Source organism: Ornithodoros turicata, chromosome 5, assembly GCF_037126465.1.
Source record: "Ornithodoros turicata isolate Travis chromosome 5, ASM3712646v1, whole genome shotgun sequence".
NCBI classification, from domain to species: Eukaryota; Metazoa; Arthropoda; class Arachnida; order Ixodida; family Argasidae; genus Ornithodoros; species Ornithodoros turicata.
The window spans coordinates 60,660,010-60,679,261 of NC_088205.1; the positions used below are offsets into that span (position 1 = coordinate 60,660,010).

The window sequence follows — 19,252 nt, forward strand, 5'->3', positions numbered from 1 at the left end:
GAGAACCAGACTGTGCCCTGCTTCGTAGACAAGATTGTAAGCCACACATCCATCACGAACGGTGCGGATGAGTCTCGGATGTCAGAATTTTCAATTGCTTGCAGCGCAGATGTAAAGTCAGTGAACACGACCCATTCCCGCGGGGTAAAATCAACGATGTGCTGCAGAAAGAAAAGTATGCCATAGACTCCCGCAGCTGTGGATGAGGTTTGATGCGAAAGGCGACGTCCTCCTACTACGCCTTCGGATGGGATGACAAAGGCCGAGGCGGACTTGCTATTTGGAGATGCGCCATCGGTATATGCTGCGGCAGAGGTAGAAAACTTCGCGTCTACCAGAGCATAAAAATGGGCTCGAGGGACTTGAGGGGGAACCTGATCTCTTCGTTCCAGAGGGTCCGGAAGACGTACGAAAGTGGGTGGCACAGGGAGAGACCTGGGGGCGTCCGGAGGTGTGACGTCCTTAGCTATGAAGCCAGTGTGAGCCTTGCGTGTCCTCTGCGCTACTCGATGGAAATCACTTTCAGGACGGTATCGAATTTTCCTGAGGCGTGGGTGACGTCTGTACTCCCTTGTGCACTTTGAGGGGGAGGGGAAGCATTATTCATAGAAAAGGGGAAAAGAAACCCTTAGTAAACTTATTAGTAAATTTTCCAAGTAAACTTAAGAAATGACCTAAATGGTCTCGAATGCCCTCATGTTAAGTAGAGTCACTGAATGGGATACCCTTTGGGACACCCTTTGCAGTGACTCCAATGTCGACGGACCTCTAAGCAAAGATGGAGTTCATCCGCGTTACAGCGATGCTGCGCGCATTGTGTGAAAGACTGCTGCATAGCATTGGGCCAAGCGATCCACCCTTCCTTGTCGTGGGGGAACTTGCGATGGGGGTTTACAAACCTCAGAGCCATTCCTCGGGGCATGGCTCTATTTTCTAAGCTTTCGAGTATTGGAACTCTCAATAGCCTAGTTTTTCGGATCAACCCGCAGCGCTTTAAATTTTACCGGTGTATATGTTTCGCGTTTCTTTTTCTTTCATTTTTGTGTGTGTGTGTGTTCGAGAACCCTAAGCCCTAGTTGTACGGCTTGACTATGACTTGACTAGCTCACCATACGTTGACAGAATGAGAAGAGGTATCGTATCTACTGTGTGCAAAGCTCAAAGCCTACCTCACTTGGTTGATCGAGGCCAGATATGTGAGGGAGAAGAAGGTGACGGGTGGTGCACGGCCACTGCCTGTGTGAGGAAGAAGACGAACAAAGAAAGTCCAAGAGTGTCTACGGGCCAAGCATGCGGGTGTTCCAGATCGCCGCCATTCTTTTCACCATTGACCTTGCTAGCAGCGGCAACAGTTCCACAGCAAGGTAACTAGCGGCACGCCTAATTATTCAGCTCTATATCAAAGATCCAGTTCAGCGTTTGCATAAGTGTAGAGCTCAGGGACACTCATTGATGTGAAGTTTAGCTGCGTTGGCTGTTACCGCAATGTGTGCCCAATGCACAAGGGTAGCAAAACAATGCTGTTTTGCTACACGTTTATTGCGTGAATCAGTGGCGTAGCCAGACCTCGAAGGTAGGGGGGCTCGATACGAAAACTCGCCCCCCCCCCGCTGATCCTGTGTCGACAACACACACATACTTGTGCACACTGCAAACTGAGGATTAAAAAAAGGAACGAAAATAGTTGATTTAGACGTTCACAGTACGATTACATGTATAGGCTGTCATGACCAATGAGGTGGTGTCACGAGATTGGAAGTAAAAGCTCATACTTTGAGAACCATTCAAGAGTGCTTCTTAGATAGACGCCATGAACTGCAAGAACTTTCGCGATCGTCACACTGGTCCCCCCCACATCTATTATGTTCTCGGATTTGCACGATTTGTGTGGGTCTGTCCCCTAGCCCCCCCCCCCCCCCCCCCCCCGTGGCTACGCCACTGGGCGTGAATATACCTGAGATGTCACATGGATTTTTCGGCTCAACTACATTCCACTTCTATTGTGCTCCTGAAGGCGATCACAACACCACCGAGAAAACAATGTAAGAGCACAACGAGATGCCATTGAAGCTGAGGTTGCGAAGTTCGAAGTACAAGAATCAGTAGGTGAGTAGTATAAGTGAAGCGTAACAGGAAAGGACAGAGCGTTTGCACAGATCGAAGCCTTGTTCATGTGGATCGCTGGGGCCTATCCTCCTATGTCGTCAAGCTGGAATGGATAAAATGGTGAGGACGAACACTGCCGTGTAATTTGTGTAATTGGAGTCCGTGCTGCATAGGTCGTAGTTGAGGTACATCTGTTGAAGCAACGTGACACCGAAACCATCAGTTATTGAGCATTGTGAAAACGTAGCTGAAAATCAGAGGGAAAACTCACTATTCGCGACGAGAACCTATCATACCGCCACCACGCGGCGTTTAGGGGAAACCGTCAACAGTGTGGATCTGCGCGGGCTTCAGGCGTTATTACGTTCTCAGCTACAAAGCCTGTGAGACTATGGCGTGTCCTCTGCGGTACTCGACATCGCTTTCAGGGATGTCCTAAAATGTTCGTTGAGGAAGTGTTTGTTGCACATCATCGCATATTTCGCGAGCTTTTTCGCGATCCTGAGTTCGACACAAGGACCTTTTCGTTTTTTGTCCTTCGAAAAGGTAAAGCTAATTCTGGGTTGAGTGCAATATGTATCGCACGGAGGAAGACCCCGTCGGATTGGCTTTTTCGATGCCTGCCGTATTTCTATATTCAATATTTTATGCAGTGGGTCGAACCGCAAAAAGTGCGGGTTCAGATCGGGTTCGCGTTGCTTGGATTTCGTTCCGGTTCACTTCCGGTTCGGCCGCGCCAAAAATCGGAACGGGATCGGTTCAAAAGTTGTTTCACCCCGGCGCAATTCATTTGGAAAATTGCTGCCGCGGTGACAGGTCGGAGCGCTCCAACTGCAGACCACACCCCCTTTAGTGTGACGTTTGTGGAAGAGAGCCCCCTCATTCGTTGGTAGAAAAAAACCGTCTGCTACGAACATTGCGAGCTGTTTCTTGTTGACTGCGGTTCATTATATGATTTATATCAGGGTGTCGAACCGCAAAAAATACGGTATCGGTCCGGGTTCGCGTTGCTGGGATATCCTTCCAGTTCACTTCCGTTTCGGCCACGCCAACAATCGAACCGGTTCGCAGCGCCGAACCGGTTCGCGAAACGGTTCAACGCTTCCCTTTTATATCTCGCATAAAACTGCTTTCGTCAGGAAATGCGTGGCGAATATGTTACTGCTGTTGTCTGCATTGACGCTTTTAGTGGCCATGTACTTCCTTTAGCGAGATAACGGAGAAATGGATGAAATGGACGACTTCCAAATAACGTCCACGCAGATGTACAAGCGTGTAGTCTTGCTACTGTCTGCTCCCAAAATCGCTTTTTTTTCTTCAAACGCACAGTGCCAGCAAGATACACCTAAAGGAAGCCAAATAAGATACACAGCATTTTGCATGGACTACAGTACTGAGCCGGTGCACTGCATTCGCAGTGTGAATCGGTCTGAAACCGTACTGAAGCATGTCGAAAATAAGTTAAGCCAGCCTTCCTCTGTCCGTGCTCACAGCAGCGTGTCACGTGAGCACGCGATTGTGTCACGACACAATTGCTCTACCATTGAGAAGGACTAAACTTGTTTTTGAAACCACCACCAATCATACTGACACCGTTCTGTGTACGCTCCTTCGCCACTTCTCATGCTTCTGACATGTTTAACTTTTACTGCTGACGTGTAAAGGGAAATGCTGGGCGCTCGCTTAATCACACATTCGTCATAGGACACAAATATACAGCTGGCCAACTCCATTCCTGTTTCCTTCTGTGAACGACGGAAGGCCACTTACCTTTAAGAAAATGCAGCAGTTGCTAGCAGAGGACGGTCGCGTCGTCTACTTGGAAACCCAGCGTTTGACGAGCCTCCGCGTGGCGTGGCGCCTGACATGGCAGCGCGTGCGTGGGGCGCTAGCCGTGGCGCTCACATGGACAACTGCGCTTCAACGTGTTAAAAAAGTCGCTGGAAGCACACTTGCTTTTCGTCCTCGTTTGACTGCAAGGTGAAAATTTGCGAAATCCGTGATATGGAGACCAGTGTGCCCTCGTTCGGGGATTGAGAGGCGTTTGAGCTCTTATGCTGACTTTTATGTCCGAACCGTTTCCTTGCGAACCGGTTACCGCAATTGTTGTTAACGGTTCTGCTCCGGTTCGGGTTTAATAGTGTCATGAAAATTTCGGTTCGGGTTCTGTTCCAGCAAAAATAACGCTTCGGGTACGGTTTTCGGTTCGGGTTCGGTTCGACACCCTGGTTTCAAGGCAACCTGATGCTTTGTTGTGCACGTGCTTCCGTGTTCTAGCCTCAGAACGACTTTCCATCATGCGGAACGCATCAACAACGGACTATTTTTCCACAATCTCTTCCCAAGTGAAAAACCGTGCTTGGCCCATGGTCGGGTGAGAGGAGTTAGCCAACTAAGCCAACCTTGGCCCAAGCTAAGACAACATGGTTGGGCCGAGCTTGGGGATTGACATTGGCCTGAGACTGGCCATCCATTGGCCACCAATATAGGGCCAACCTTTCTGGCCAACCTGGCCAACGCTGACCCATATATGGCCCTATCACGGCCCAGTGAGAAATTTTGCATGACAACGCTGCTTCCCACACTCAGAGAAAAATCTATACCTTTAGAGGTATAGATCGCCTGCTCAATAACTTAGCCCTTCTTAGGTATTATTTTATACCTCGGTTACAGGTATAAAAAATAGTCCTCAACAAAGGGCTATATGCCATACCTTTAGGGGTATAGCTCTATACCCCTGTGAAGGTCTGCAGGAGTACCATCATGGTGTTACATCGCACCTAGGCATAGGTATTTTTAGAGGAAGGAACTAGAAAAATCACCTTTGGAGGGAAGAAAAGTTTTGACATACCCACACACACACACGTGCTACAAACACACGCAAACGCATATGGTTGTGAAGTAGGACGAAAACCTCGTGCACATTACTCGGCATCTAAAAAAAAAAGTGGAGTTGAAATCTAAAGAAAATTTTCAAGGAGCAAGACGCTCTGCGCAGTCATCAAGTGTGTATCACGATGTGCGTATTGTCATCAAGCAGGAGAGCTACCTATGTATCACGATGTATCGTGAGATAGACATTTACAGAGCAACATATACTGATATACTGGTTGCGACTTGACAAACTGTGGAGCAGCTTTCGTCTGGTACGCAACCCTAAGGGTGAGGACATCTAGATTCAACATTCCAGCAATGAAGATTTTATGCAGCCATAAACTAACCATGTGGATTTAGATAGTACTGTACTGATGTGTATGTTTCTTAGTTAAATATCCGTTTAACTTAGCTGATACCCTCTCAAGAAAAAATAATGGTGTGATACAGCACGTTGCGGAAGTAAAGGTATAAAAAACCATAAAGGTATAAAGAAACAGAAGGTATATAAGCAGCCTCATCGTATCCGTGAAAGGCATAGCCTGGTGATCTATTGCTGGTACTGGATATGAACGCATGGTGATGAGGTATAAATATGGTACATTAGCCCTCCTTTATACCTTTTTCATACCCTTGAGAAGGGTTGGAGGTATAAATAGGAAATGTGTACCTCTTCTATACCCTCCAAAGGTATATATGTGAAGCAGAAGGTATACAAGAGGTATAAGAGCACATTATTATACCTTATTAATACCTTTTTTTCTAACAGTGCAGCGGGAAAAGCAATATTGGCGAAACACTGGGCCGACGTCTGCTTCCAACCTAAAAGTTGTCGGGCCCAGCTTGCAAAAAAAGCTTGTGCCAAAGTTGGGGATTGACAATGGCCTCACTCGGGCCGACTTAGCCGGCACAAGCTCGGGCCAATGTACAGTGCCGACCTGACAGATGTAGGGCCGATGTCTGGCCAATAAGGAACCAAGCTTGGGTACTGATTGATTGACCAAGTTGGGTACTGAAACGTGGGCCCTTGAATGGCCCATGAAACAACACCTGTGCATGGGCCAACAACGGCCCGTTGCAAAAAAATGCATGACCGAACTCACTCAATTCTCTCGTGGGGTAGTGTAACAGCGTAGGGGAGAATCGTAAGAGCTCGCAATATGTCCGAGATCACTAGAATCAAACAGGTCAGTATAAAGAAAACAAATTGCATTTCTTTCCTGAGGAAGAACAGCAGATACTATACATAGGCTTGTCTTGCGAGCTTCCACAAATTCGAGAGTCCTGCTCGCGTGTGAGTCAAAATGAAGGGTGAGGTGTCTAGTTTAATATGATGCGTACACAAACAACACTGAAATGAGGAATTGCTTGTCGTATTAGCTCACCATGAAGATAATGTCTCTGTTTCTTACTGCTTTAGGGTTTGAGACAATCACTTGGCCAATCGAAAGTTGAACTTATGCAGTGCTACACCATTCCGTGTTCCCTCTCCCCGAGGCAACATACCGAGATTGGACCAAGCTTGGCAAGAGCTTGGCTGGCCAACCGAGCCGTGCTTGGTTATAGTGCTTGGCCAACGAGCTCGTTTCTTGCTACATACTTGCCCTGGCCGACGGCTTGCCAAACCTCGCTCTGCCTATCACAATGCAACATATAGAGGACGTTAGAGGACCCTTTCTCTTTTTTCATGTGGCGTATATATGGCTCTTCTGTGACAGTTTCAATGATACAACAGAGTCTACGTGACTGTCTCAATCTTAGGTAATATGTGCATTCCCCGGGAACTGATTGAGATCGTCATAAAGAGACATCATTGGCCACTTACCTTGGTACTGCGTGAAGATGAGTTCGGTAACCGACTGACGGCAAGCTACGGTGGCATCCCGTCGGCACGGGCTGTTGGCCCAACGTCATTGGCCAGGTCCTCGCCGATGTAGTTGGCAGTTAACGTTGGCCAGACGTTAGAACATGACTGGTTAGCCGACTTGGCTGCCAACTGGTCTCCGACTTTCTGCCGAGAGTCGGCCGTCGGCCAATTTCAATTGGGTTCAAACGCTATGCAGATTTAACGAGCCATCCACACTCTTGGAAGGTACCGCAGCGCCTCGAATGGGTCAGGTCGTTCTCGTCGCGAAAAGCTACCATTAATCTACTTCATTGTTCTGTGTCGTTATGTCTTGTGCACTTAAACACGACCCAGAAACACGAATCCGAGTACCTCACCTGCTCGATAAGGTGTCGGTCCTTATGAGTCATGGGAAAACGCCATTCACTTAGTATGGGTTAGATATACACGTACTAGTAAACGAGCAAAAAAAGAAAAACATTTGTACGATGCTCAAACTGTTTCACAGCGTATGCAACCGACAACTCTCAGCACTTGCAATGATGTCTTACTCTTACTGCCGTCCTCACGACTGAAGTGCTACAGGTCAACTGTAACATTGAAGAACGATAAGACTCTGCAAACTCAGTAACCTGCTGTCCAATTTTATGAAATATGCTATGCAAGTGCAATGAAACTGACAAACTCGTAAAGCTCACATGGTCCACACAGTTACGTTTGTCCCTCGCCCCTAAACCTACTGAACCTACCTAACCAAAAACCAAACCTACTAAACCAAACCTACTAAACCAAACCTACTAAACCGCGCACGTTGTTTATTATTCCTTTTGATCACTGATATACTGTGTGAGCAAACAGATACGGTATCCCAAATACGCTTCGTGTATCGCATCAAACGTCACTGTTGATTTGAAATTTTGAAGCCGCGCAACCAGTTAATACTTTAAAAGCGATAAAAAACCCCGTGCCGGGAAACAAATAAAAGGACGACACAACACACAGCACACTTTCTGTGCTGTGTGTTGTGTCGTCCTTTGATTTGTTATTTGTCTCCCGGCACGAGGTTTTTTATCGCTTTTAAAGTATGAAATACCGAACAGCCCAATTTTTAACCATTTTCAACCAGTTAATAATTGTGTTGTGATGGAGGAACAAATAATTCATGTTTGAAATGTATTGTTTCTGTTAATAAACAATTTCTTATCCGACTTCCAGCAGCGGCTGAGGGAGTGAAGCTTGGCTTCGGCAAAAGTTGCACCAGAGATGACCAGTGCCGTTCTAGCCGTGGTCTCCAGTGCCTTCCAAAGGAAAGTGGATCAGAGTGCTTATGTTCACGGAGGACGCCCATTGAAGTTAACGACAGTGGCATTATCAAATGCGTCCGACGTGAGTATTGGTGTTACAGCAAGTGACATATGTTCCACCTTAAATTCTTAAACATGCCCTTGACCCTCATGGCAAGGTTTCACTGAATGTGTGTAACGTTCGTGTGCTTACCAGAGTAGACAACGGAAAACTGAGATAAACTGTCGTGCTCAACATAGGTCTACGAGACTTTGAACGTTCGATGGAAATGGCCCCAACTCCCGCATATTTGATGCCGTCAATTGTGTTTAGTACTGTGAACGCCAACGACGCATTTTTTACACTCACATATTCTTTGGCACACTCATGCCCACGACTACAGAAAGCGTTTCAAACGAAATTACGTCTCTATTAATTTCATACATGAAATTTCGCGCTTCTCTCTGCTACCAGCTTCGAGAGGTAGAGTAAAATGATTCTTACTGATAGAAGAATTTGGAAGTTCTCATTGACAGACGCTACTGACTGGTGCTAAAAGCTGTGTTGTCTAATGATGCGTTCAGCCTCTGCAATTTACGAATCGGCGACCTCGTCTTACTGAGAGATCCCGACTAACGTAAGATTGATCTTCATCCATCATGTCCCGATTGCAGAGTAAAACAATGCCGTTTATATTCCAAAACGCAAACAATGTACCAATCTCCGCCAAGAACGTAACCTGGGTTCACTGGAATTTATAAGTAATACCAATTGTTTTATTGTTCTTGTAAAGAAATTTCACATTCTGAATGAAGTCAAACCGACAGCTATACTAATCGCACAGAAGTTTGTTGACGAAAGATTCAGTAAGTGATGGACATGTTACTATTAGCATGGTTATCCTGAATGCCTATTCAATGTCTGAATGTCTGTTGTCTGAATGTCTGTCTAATAGAATCAGTAAGCGATGGAAACGCTACTCAATGTATGTTGCACGTTTTCGCAGCCAAAGCCATGTACGAATCTTGCCGCAATAACCGGGAGTGTGGATTCAACAACCCAAACGTGAAATGCGTCGACTTCCTTTGCTACTGCCCGCCACCCAACGTTCTATCTTCAGATCATAACTGTCAGCCAGGTACATCCTTTGCTCTACTGGTAGCAGTGGACACGTATGCACATTCCGTGCCCTTGGTCAATGTTCTCAGTGAACTATCCGGCAGAATCCATGAAAGGAAGGGAAGCATGAAACAAGCAGGGAGGGACGCAAAAGCGTGTTGTTGAGGCAACCAACGTTTACCAGTAAATATCCCTTCCCTCCAACTAGAATCGCTTACCTGTCTGTACTTGCAGGGTGTCTTTTTTTTTTTTTTTTTCGGTAGAGATCTTTCGTAAAAAAAAAAACAACTAAGGGTTATTGACATCCTGTTTTCACTTCTATGATCTCTGGGCCGGCGGACGTTCTCGGCCATCTGTTGCTCAAACTTCGAGTGACTAATTACCTAAAAATCGTTAATTATTTTTTAATTATAAAAGCTACAAGGTCGTCCCAATGAGAACATCTGGTCCCTTCGGTCACCTGATACCGTTACCGTTTTCAGAACAAAAATTCGTTCAATAGATAGCCCGCGAAGAATTCATGAAAGAACACCATTTTTTCTTTATTTTATTCATTGCGCATCTTCGGAGACGCGTCTTTCCTTCACACGCAATATAAGGGTGAATAAGGGTGAAGGAGCACAGTGCTGACTCATGCGTCGAAGATGAGCTCGAACTTGCGGAAACAAAACAAAAAGAAATGTAGCGGGTGACGCTTTCCGAACTGCCCTTATCTTGGGTTGCATTTTCTGTTTCTTTTAACCTTTTTCCAGGACGCAAGAGACGATAGTGTGCTCTTTCACCCTTGCACATTAGGGGTGCAGGAAAGACGCGTCTCCGAAGATGCGCAATGAACAAAATAAGGAAAAAAAAAGAATGAATCTTTACCTTCCAGGAGCTCAATAGTCCCACATAGAACAATGCCTGTATTCGAGTACCTCAGCAAGGGAAACTTCAGTAATTGACATCCTAGAAAATTTTAGTGTTACTGTGAGTGACTCAAAAACAACTCAAACAACACTTTTTTAACCATTGCTAACAGTAGATAACCTTCTCTTACAGCCGGCTTTTCGGTGGCAGGAATCGTCCTCGCAGCAACACCAAGTTTTCTACTGGTTATCACTCTGCTAGTTCTCGGCGGCATCTACACTTTTCACAGGTGTGCCACTTCATACGGTGGGAAGTTATGTGGGATGTGTACGGTGTCATGTAGAGCACAAAATGGTAATGAAACTTAAATGTTTGGCTCTACTTCGCAAATAGCTTAGGCTATGAAGAGCACATGTGAACACGCGAATAAAGATGCAGGAGGGACGGAAATGTTGGGGATTCCTTCGTGCAACCCTTAAGGCCGGTCGCAACCCTGAAGGTATAGTCGGTGACTGCATGCATTCCTTTTTTTTAATTATTATTAGCGAAAACACACGTGTGTAAGACATAGCATGTGGGTTGGTTACCGAAAATAATAACGTTTCCGCTTGTTTACGGTGCCAAAGAAATTCAATATTTCGTCTACGTTACAGTTTTCAGACAATTCGGTTTCCAGTAAAGGTCTCAGCGCAGTCTCTGACATCAGAGTGGCACAACTTCGGCACAAACTCTAGTTAGCTCCAGCAGCCTCTAGCAGCCAGCAGTTAGTTGCGCGTTGCGATTTCGTCCGGATTGGAGTGGATATGATTATTTTAGTACCTGGAGAAGCTTATGAGTCCCCCGCTGGAACCCCTCTGCATGAATCATTCGCATTGTCTACATGTATTTCGCCATTAAGTCAGTCTGAGGACTGATGAGATGTGAATGATTGGTGATGGGCATTGAAAGTTTTCCGATTCTGCTTCCGGTAACCCAACCTGTATGTGACCTTGTATCCGACCCAATATTTTCGCGCACTCAATGAAAAAGATGTAGCGTAGGTAGCATTATGTGACGCAGGAGTAGTATAGCCGGCAGCCGTAAGTGCGACACACCCGATCGGCGCTTCCAGCAGTCCCCACGCGTCACGAGAGCACGTCAACGTAACACGTCCTCTTACGTGGTTTCTCAAGGCGCTGAGGGCTCTTGCGCCACAGATCATTGTTGATTATTGTTTCTGTGCAAGAACGCTAGTTCTATACTGCAACCCGCGGCAAAAAAACTCAAAATATACAGTAGTCTTTCGCTGTTGCTTTGAGCTGTGCAGTGGATTGTATAGAACGTGCGTTAAATAGCGGTAAGCGTATTTTTAATGTAGATAACGTAACTTGTAGGAAATTTCGGTGCAGGACATCTCGGCGGTGCGCGGACATTTTGATGTACTAATGTTGTACAATTAAAAGGAATTAAAAACCCCCAGTGCTGGGTAGGACAAGGACAGAGAATAAAAATGACAAGGACCGGCACTGATCGGTCGTTTTTATTCTCTGTCCTTGTCCTACCCAGCACTGGGGGTTTTTAATTCTTTTTAATTGAAACATGTACCAACCAGCCCAAACACTCGCTCTGTTTATGTTGTACATTCGTTGTACTTAGTTATTTTAAATGGCATAAAAGACATTTAGAACATTAATTCCCAATACATGTCCTGAGCTCAAAGTTGTGGAACTACCTTATGTAGCATTGTAACTTTTCGAATGTACTTTTCATTTCTTTGTGGCTTCTGCCTTTCGATAGTTCGGTCTTCCTACTATTCAGCCTTTTGCTTTTCAGCCTACAGAGTGAGGTATGTAGTCTCACAAACATGTCGTTAGATTAATGTCTTAGATCAATATCTCATAAAGTGCTCCTCGTAAGTCACGTGAAAGGTCTCGCAAGTCAGGGCACCGAAAAACGTCCCAAATATCCGTGCTCCGCCACGTTTGTGCACCAAGATGCGCATACACCGAGATGCCCGTAGCACTACCTACTAGATTATAACGACCACGTCATAGGCACCCCTTCCCAGCGCCGCATTTGGAAGCTAGCGATAGCGCTACTCATCGGCCCGGTTATTGCTTCCTCAATTTCTGCAATACTTTGTACTTCAGCTTACCTTAGTATTTTTGTACAAGTGATGGATGTTCCACGGGAGATGCTTCTTTCTAAAGTTGATTGTCATCATCATTCTACGCGTTTTCATAGGAGCTGTTGCTGTCGTCTGCTACGGTAGTCGTAGGTCCGCTTCTGAGCGTTCAGATTTCAAATTTCCGTTGTCCAATCATGCTGTAGATATCGTGGGCCGATGAGTAGCGCCCCTACCAGATCATGTCGACAGGATTCCTCATAGGGGTTGTCGATTATGACATGGTCGTTATAATCTAGTAGGTCGTGGTTCGTACACCGAGACGTCCGTACACCGAGTTATCGCTACACCAAGACGTCCGTACACCGAGACGTCCGTGCACCGAGATGTCCCCACTGAGATGTCCTACACCGAAAAGTCCGTCGCAGGAGTGCATTCGATCTCGTACCACGGGACCCCTTCAACGCGTGCATAGTGCCGAGTTATCACCCCGTTGAGAACATGCTATTTGCTAGCAGTACGCGCCACTGCCGTCTGGCTCCACACCTGGCTCCACTCGGTGGCACTTTTGATCAGCGAAAAGAAAAAAAAAAAACAATAACGACGCGATGGGAGCACATAGCCCTTAATCAATGTTACCTACCCCGCGTTACGTTGCACTCCTGGGCGGGATGTAACTTAATTAGGTGCGAACCATTTTTGATGAAGGTGCCACCTCAATAACTGTTTCACCAGCTTATGCCCAAGGAGAAAGCAACGCACGCATCGGATCAGGGTTTTTTTATGGGTTTTAACTGGTTGTTAGTGGCGATTTTCAATGGTAGCAGTGAAACCATTAGGACACCCAATACCGTCGTTTTTGATTTGTCACTTATTTCAAGTGCAGAAACGTTTGACATTAGTTATTATTTTGGTCAGTTGCCGTAAGCGTTTTCTAAAGTTGTTAATCATCCTCCCTGCACATCTTCTACATAGGCTCGCAAAGTCAAGACGCACGGCGTCAGCCACGCTTCCTCTAGCTTCCTCAAGTGACGATGCTTCTGGTGATTCCACTGAGAAAGTATCTACTACCAAAACTGTAGGAACGATTGGCGAATCCAGGTTCGGCCCCAAGCAGACGACCCCCACTTCTTCTGCAGACCAACGGCCAAAACCCAACACCAAGATAAACCGTCGTTTTCTACAGAGCTTTATTCAATGCAGAGAATATCGTAACGCTTTACGGGAAGGGAAGATACCACCCACATCCTTCTATCCACCCATCGAAGAAAATCGTACAAATCAGACTACTACAGCGGCTACATGTCTGTTCAAAGGGTACGCAACTGTGACAGAACAATCAACAGAACTGGGGACTACATTGTTGTTCAGGGAGTACAGGCGAGCTCCCATGAACAATGCACTGCGGCCGGAGGGCAGCTCTGGGGACCATAGTGATAGCTTGCGTTACACTGAAGAAAGTTACAGTGTTACCATGAACAGAACCCATCCTGGAAGGAGTTCAATTACAGAGAGCGTCACAACAGAACCAAGCGAACAATCTAGGTCACTGCGAAGCAAGAATGTCATAACGCAAAGCCAACAAGCGCGGTCTGATCGACTTCTCTCTAGCGGAGCGCAAATTTTGCGTGACATGCTCAATACTGACGAAGAAGTCATAATTACAGTAGCAAAGCATATGCCATCAAGTCGCCAGGCAAGTGACACTTCAGGACTTCATACGGGAATTTGTGAGTCACCCCGTCCGCAAAGCATGAAGACTAGTTCGAGCAGTACTTCAATGTCGGAGCCTGCTTTCTCCCGAATGCAGCCCGCGAGTTCCCTAGTGACAGAGAATGCCATGGTGAAGGGCGAACATCCAATAGTTGACCGAACTATAAGTACGAATGCCTGTCTTGCACCGCTTCAGTCAATGCCCCAAAATGAGATGACGCTACAAAAAGAACTCAGCACTATAAATGCTTCAACGAGCGAAGACTTACGGTCAAATTGGCTGTCAGTTCTGATGTCATTTGATGGGAAAAGAGGTTCTCCATGCTATCTGGAACACGGAACAAGAACTGAAAGTCGACCGAACCCGAGCTACAGCGTGCGAGGTGCTTCAGCAGGCAAGTCGAAGCCTTACGAAGCGACACATACCTTGCGTAGTGGCAAGGGACCCCAGGACAGGGTTTTGGAGAGCACCGCACTGAAACTTGGGAAAAGTGCTACGCAACCAACACAAACGCATGTGGCCTATAAATCTGTACGGGCTTTACCTCGTCCTAAAACTAGAAGACAAACACCGGCCTGTACCATCGGTACAGTGAGGGATGTGCCGAAACAAAATGAGCAAGGCAGCAAGACACCGACAAACACAACACCTCTTGAGGGAAGTCAGGAAAACGAGATACAGCGACATGACAGCCTAGAAGCCGTAAGCAGAAATGGAAGAGACATTTCTGCTGACGTCGACATCTCTCCAGGACCTTTTCGTCAAGATGTGTCAGAGACATGCCCTGACGGCCACAACGGAAAACCTGGTGTCCTAGATAGCGTTGCCCAACTAGGACAGCTCTACATGCGGTCCAGAAGGGCGCGGAAGCCTTCGACAACGTTGAGATCATCTGTATCAGCTCAAAATTTGCTGAACTTACATCGTCAGTCTGGAGCGGAACTAATTGACTCTGTGCTTTATCCGCCGATTGACGAAACAAAGCGACCATGGGTCCAGAAAAAGAAGTGCCTAGAAGAAGGTGACCTACCTTATAACAGTGAGCCTATTTCAGTAAAGAGCTCGAAACGATGTGTCCGGAGTGCCAAGTCCTCACTTAGTGTTGAACATGAGACTGGCAAAAATATGCTGGACTGTACGAAGGCTTCACCTGCTCCTTCCCCACGACTAGCATGGCAACAGGCGTCGTCAACGTCAACGTCAGGATCCAGTACATTCCATCGATTTATTGAACTGGAACATCTGAGACGAATGACATGCAGAACGTCCATCCAAACAGCTGTTTATTCGGCGGAAATTCTTGATCGCTGCACGACATCAGGTCTCGCACCAACGCTGACTCGCCGTCTTGCATCGCTGGATGAGACTGTGCGACGCTTGCCGAGGCACCCTGAACACGGTTCATTCAGTCTCAACCGTGACAATATGCCTAGTAATTACAGAGACCCTACTCCTCACGACGTACCTGCGCAGTCGTCACAATTGAGCCAAGAGGGAAACCGCAAAGTACAGGGCACAGCTGAGAGGAAAAAAGAGACAAAGTTTCAACATGAAACTGAAAACATTTGCTGGACCGAGGTCAACTATCCGCACCTACGCAGTATCCTAGGTCAAGGAGATGACATCAAGTCGACCAATGAGTTGCAACTCGCTGGTGCACGTCTTATGAGAACCGAAACATTTGATGGAACAGTGAGGACAGCTGTACAATCGGGAGACACCCGTGCTGTCCACTCACGTATTTCTGACGACGGAATGGGCGATAAGCAGCGGTCAACACCGCGTTGTAATGCGCATAATAGCAGCTCCTTACCGTTACGTTCACTTCAGCAGCATACAAGCGACCAAAGCAGCAAAAGCTTTCAGGAACTACTGGCAGGCGACACTGTTTCGCGTTCGGTTACACAAGCGCGTCCCTTTTCATTGGCACAACTGGAGTCTTTTTCGTCACTCAGAAGTAGCAAAGCCGGAGACCCACAAAAGTCAGCCAGTGGAGGAGCGACATTGGATTCACGACATGCAGGCGTCGGCCACTCTAGCGGATTTCAAACGCATGTATCTAGGCTCAGCTGCCGCAGCGGTCCAGTGAACAAAAACTCGGAGGCTGACTGCATAGAGTCCTTGTATAATGTCATTGTTGAAAGAGGCAGGCAATCACGTCATGATCTGCAGGCAACACGTGTTCGGAAGTACTATGCCATTGGCAGCACAATTATTCCCGAAGTCGGCCCGAGCTGTGACAGCGTTGCCGACGGTTCTGCTTTGAATGATCCATCAAGTGAACAGTGGGAGGTATCGTTCCGAACTCCAACGGAAAAACTTTTGTCGTCATCTACTTCGGACGTTGATGTCATTTTTACAGCAGCCACGTTAGATCCTGAGGATCAAGGCGTGGAAGGAAATAGAGCCTCAGACAGTTCCTATTGCTCTTTCGACACGGCAGAGTCTTAGTACTCCGTGGAGAAATGACCTGAATAAATAGTGCTAAATGTTGTTAGCGTAGTTGGGTGTGTAAAGTATTTTCCTGTTTCCGCAAAAGTTCGGGTTATCCCATTTATTTTGCGTGCTTTCAATGGTCAAGTATCCGCGCTGTACGCACCACAAAAATACCTGGAATCTCTTGCATATATAGTGATTTCACGTAAACCTAGTAAAAAACAAAAACAGCCTATAGTTCCACTGGGGAACCAGCCTGGAAAAGCTATCCCAGGCTAAAACTCACCTGGCCAAGGCTGTTTACACGCTGGGTGTAGTGCAGCTTGAATTCCCATTCTGAAACCATCCAACTTCCATTCGAAAACCAGTATACGGCACCCTGCTGCAGCCGAGCTTGAAATGCATACGATATTCCACGAGTAGGCTGGATTGTGAGATTCCTGGCTGTGAAGATAATCCGGGCTTATAAAAAGCAAAAAATGCACAAATTGTACAAATTAGTGCAATTTGTGCGCGAATATAATAAAATAAAGAAAAAAAATTAAGTTATGCATACAGGTCCACGTACCTGAGTAAGTTGCAAAAAAAGGTTGCAATATGATAGTTCTGACCGCTGCGCGATGTGAATGCGGTCTTTGAAACCGAAACTATATATATCATATGCCACCAAGCGCTGTCGGCATCAACTTGGAATCTCTTTTGAATAAGGAAGAACGGGAGCGGCCTGTACAACCGTTTTCCATTGGGACGGGCGTGCCAGCTTTCGCATTGCATTCTGGGATGCCAGCTCCCAAAGCAGACAACGCGAGTTGTGATTGTCTTACTGTTCAGATCAGAGATGAGAAGTTACTTGAAAAAAGGAAGTCGTTACCAGTTAAGTTACTGTGCAAAAAAATTAACCAATCCCAACAACACAAAGGTGCCTTATGGATATCCGCTGTACGTCAGAAGTTGGATGTTGGGATATCCTGGGGATAACGAGTTTCATCCGAGATATGTACGCTGACAGGTCCAAGTGAGAGAAAGAAGGAGTCCTCTTTGACGTCCAGCAGACATCCAGCCCAACAACACACGGCTCTCCTAGGGATATACGACGTACGTCTGAAGCTGGATGTTGGGATATCCTGGAGATAACACGTTTCGTTCAATATATGTACGCTTGCATGCCCAAATGAGAGAAAGAAGGAGTCCTCTGAGACGCCTGAACGATATCCATAGGGACGTTAAGCAGACGAGGGAGGGACATTTTATGGACATTTCTTCCAGCTAACGCTCCTAATAAAGCAGGCATAATATATTCTTAATTTTAAAGTACACATGCTACATTTCTAATGTGATTAATTTAATTAATCAAACGAAATTGTAGGACTACATTAAATTAATTGTTAACACATTAAATGCAACGTCCAGAACCTCGCAGACTTCTTCAACGGGAGAGCCCCTAAATTTCTCGGCTCTCATCGTTCGTTGTTCGCTTTGTGTCGGTTCGCTGACGTATTGTTCGCACTTGCCAAGTCCGAATCTTCCAAGAAACACCGCTATGCTGGTTCTTTGATGTTTTCGGAAAAGGAAAGGCGCGTTTATAGGGTACGATAACCGTAGGAGAGGGGGGATTCTACTGTCACAGCTACCGTCACATTTTCTTGTCAGTTATGTTTCGAAAATGATGAAATTCCAGATTCCGGTTCCAGTCACAGTATGTTGTCCCTCAGTTCGGAACTGTCGATCCACACTAACGGTGCAAAAAATGCTAGTTTCACTAAAGATGTCACATCCAACGCCTGAATCTCGAACAAAAAAAAAAGATATTCCAACATCCAGCTTCAGACATACAAAGGATATCCTTAGGCATGCCATGTGTTGTTGGGGCATAGATCACTGCGTATGCCCGTTTCTGGATATCCTGAGGATATCATTTTCGCGTTTTTTTCCCCCAACAACACCCTATATCCACTGGATGTACGATGTCCTAACGCCCGTGGTCAGATTCGTCTGTCTCATGGATATCCCTCTGATATCCGACGTGGATGAAGAAAATAAAGCACGGAAATGATATCCTCAGGATATCCAGAAAAGGAGATACGCGGTGATCTGTGCTCCAACAACACATGGCAGTCCTAAGGATATCCGATGTATGTCTGGAGCTGGATGCTGGAATATCCTGGGGATAACGAGTTTCGTCCGCCATATATATGTACGCTCACAGGTCCAAGACGAGAAAGTAGTTCTCAGGGATGTCCGACAGACATCCAGTGTTCTATGCTGCTTGCCCCTAACATATTTGTTTTTGTCTGTTAGATTCAAGCGTTTGATGTGCCATATTTAGTGAAACTAGTATTTTTTCCACCGTTAATGTGGATAGACAGTTAAGAATTAAGGGACAACATTCCGTGACTGAAACCGGAATCAGGAATTTCATCATTTTCGAAACATAACTGAAAAAAAAAAGTGACGGTAGCTGTGAGGGTATAATCCCCCTCTCCTACAGTTATTGTACCCATAAAACGCGCCTTTCCTTTTTCGGAAACATCAAAGAACCAGCATAGTGGTGTTTCTTGGAATATTAGAACTTGGCAAGTGTGCTGAATACGTTAGCGAACTGACACAAAACGAACAATGAACGATGAGAGCCGAGAAATTAAAGGGCTCTCCGTTGGAAAAGTGCGCGAGGTTCTGGGCGCAGCATTTACTGTGTTAACCATTAATTGAATGTGGTCAAAATATTTCGTTTGATTAATTAAATTATTCACATTAGTAATATAGCATGTGTGCTTTAAAATTAAGAATATATCATGCCTGCTTTAGTAGGAGCATTAGCTTGAAGAAATATCCATAAAACGTCCCTCTCTCATCTGTTTCACGTCCCTATGGATGTCTTTCGGACGTCACAGAGGACGCCTTCTTCCTCTCACTTGGACGT

General features: G+C 46.1%; 1 protein-coding gene across 1 annotated transcript; it reads left to right on the forward strand.

Annotated features, from left to right (window-relative positions):
* The first annotated feature begins 1,157 nt into the window (after positions 1-1,157).
* On the forward strand, positions 1,158-16,389 carry LOC135396109 (uncharacterized). Its single transcript, XM_064627150.1, has 6 exons — positions 1,158-1,364; positions 2,015-2,106; positions 8,042-8,212; positions 9,117-9,248; positions 10,271-10,367; positions 13,158-16,389. The coding sequence occupies exons 1-6, from the start codon at positions 1,291-1,293 to the stop codon at positions 16,345-16,347; spliced, it is 3,756 nt and encodes a 1,251-aa protein (XP_064483220.1). The 5' UTR covers positions 1,158-1,290; the 3' UTR covers positions 16,348-16,389.
* The last annotated feature ends 2,863 nt before the right edge of the window (positions 16,390-19,252 follow it).

Coding starts and splice junctions, on each gene's coding strand:
- LOC135396109 (XM_064627150.1), top strand. CDS start 1,291: ATGCGGGTGTTCCAGATCGCCGCCATTCTTTTCACCATTGACCTTGCT. Junction 2,107..8,041: donor CGAAGTACAAGAATCAGTAG/GTGAGTAGTATA, acceptor TCCGACTTCCAG/CAGCGGCTGAGGGAGTGAAG. Junction 10,368..13,157: donor GGCATCTACACTTTTCACAG/GTGTGCCACTTC, acceptor TCTTCTACATAG/GCTCGCAAAGTCAAGACGCA.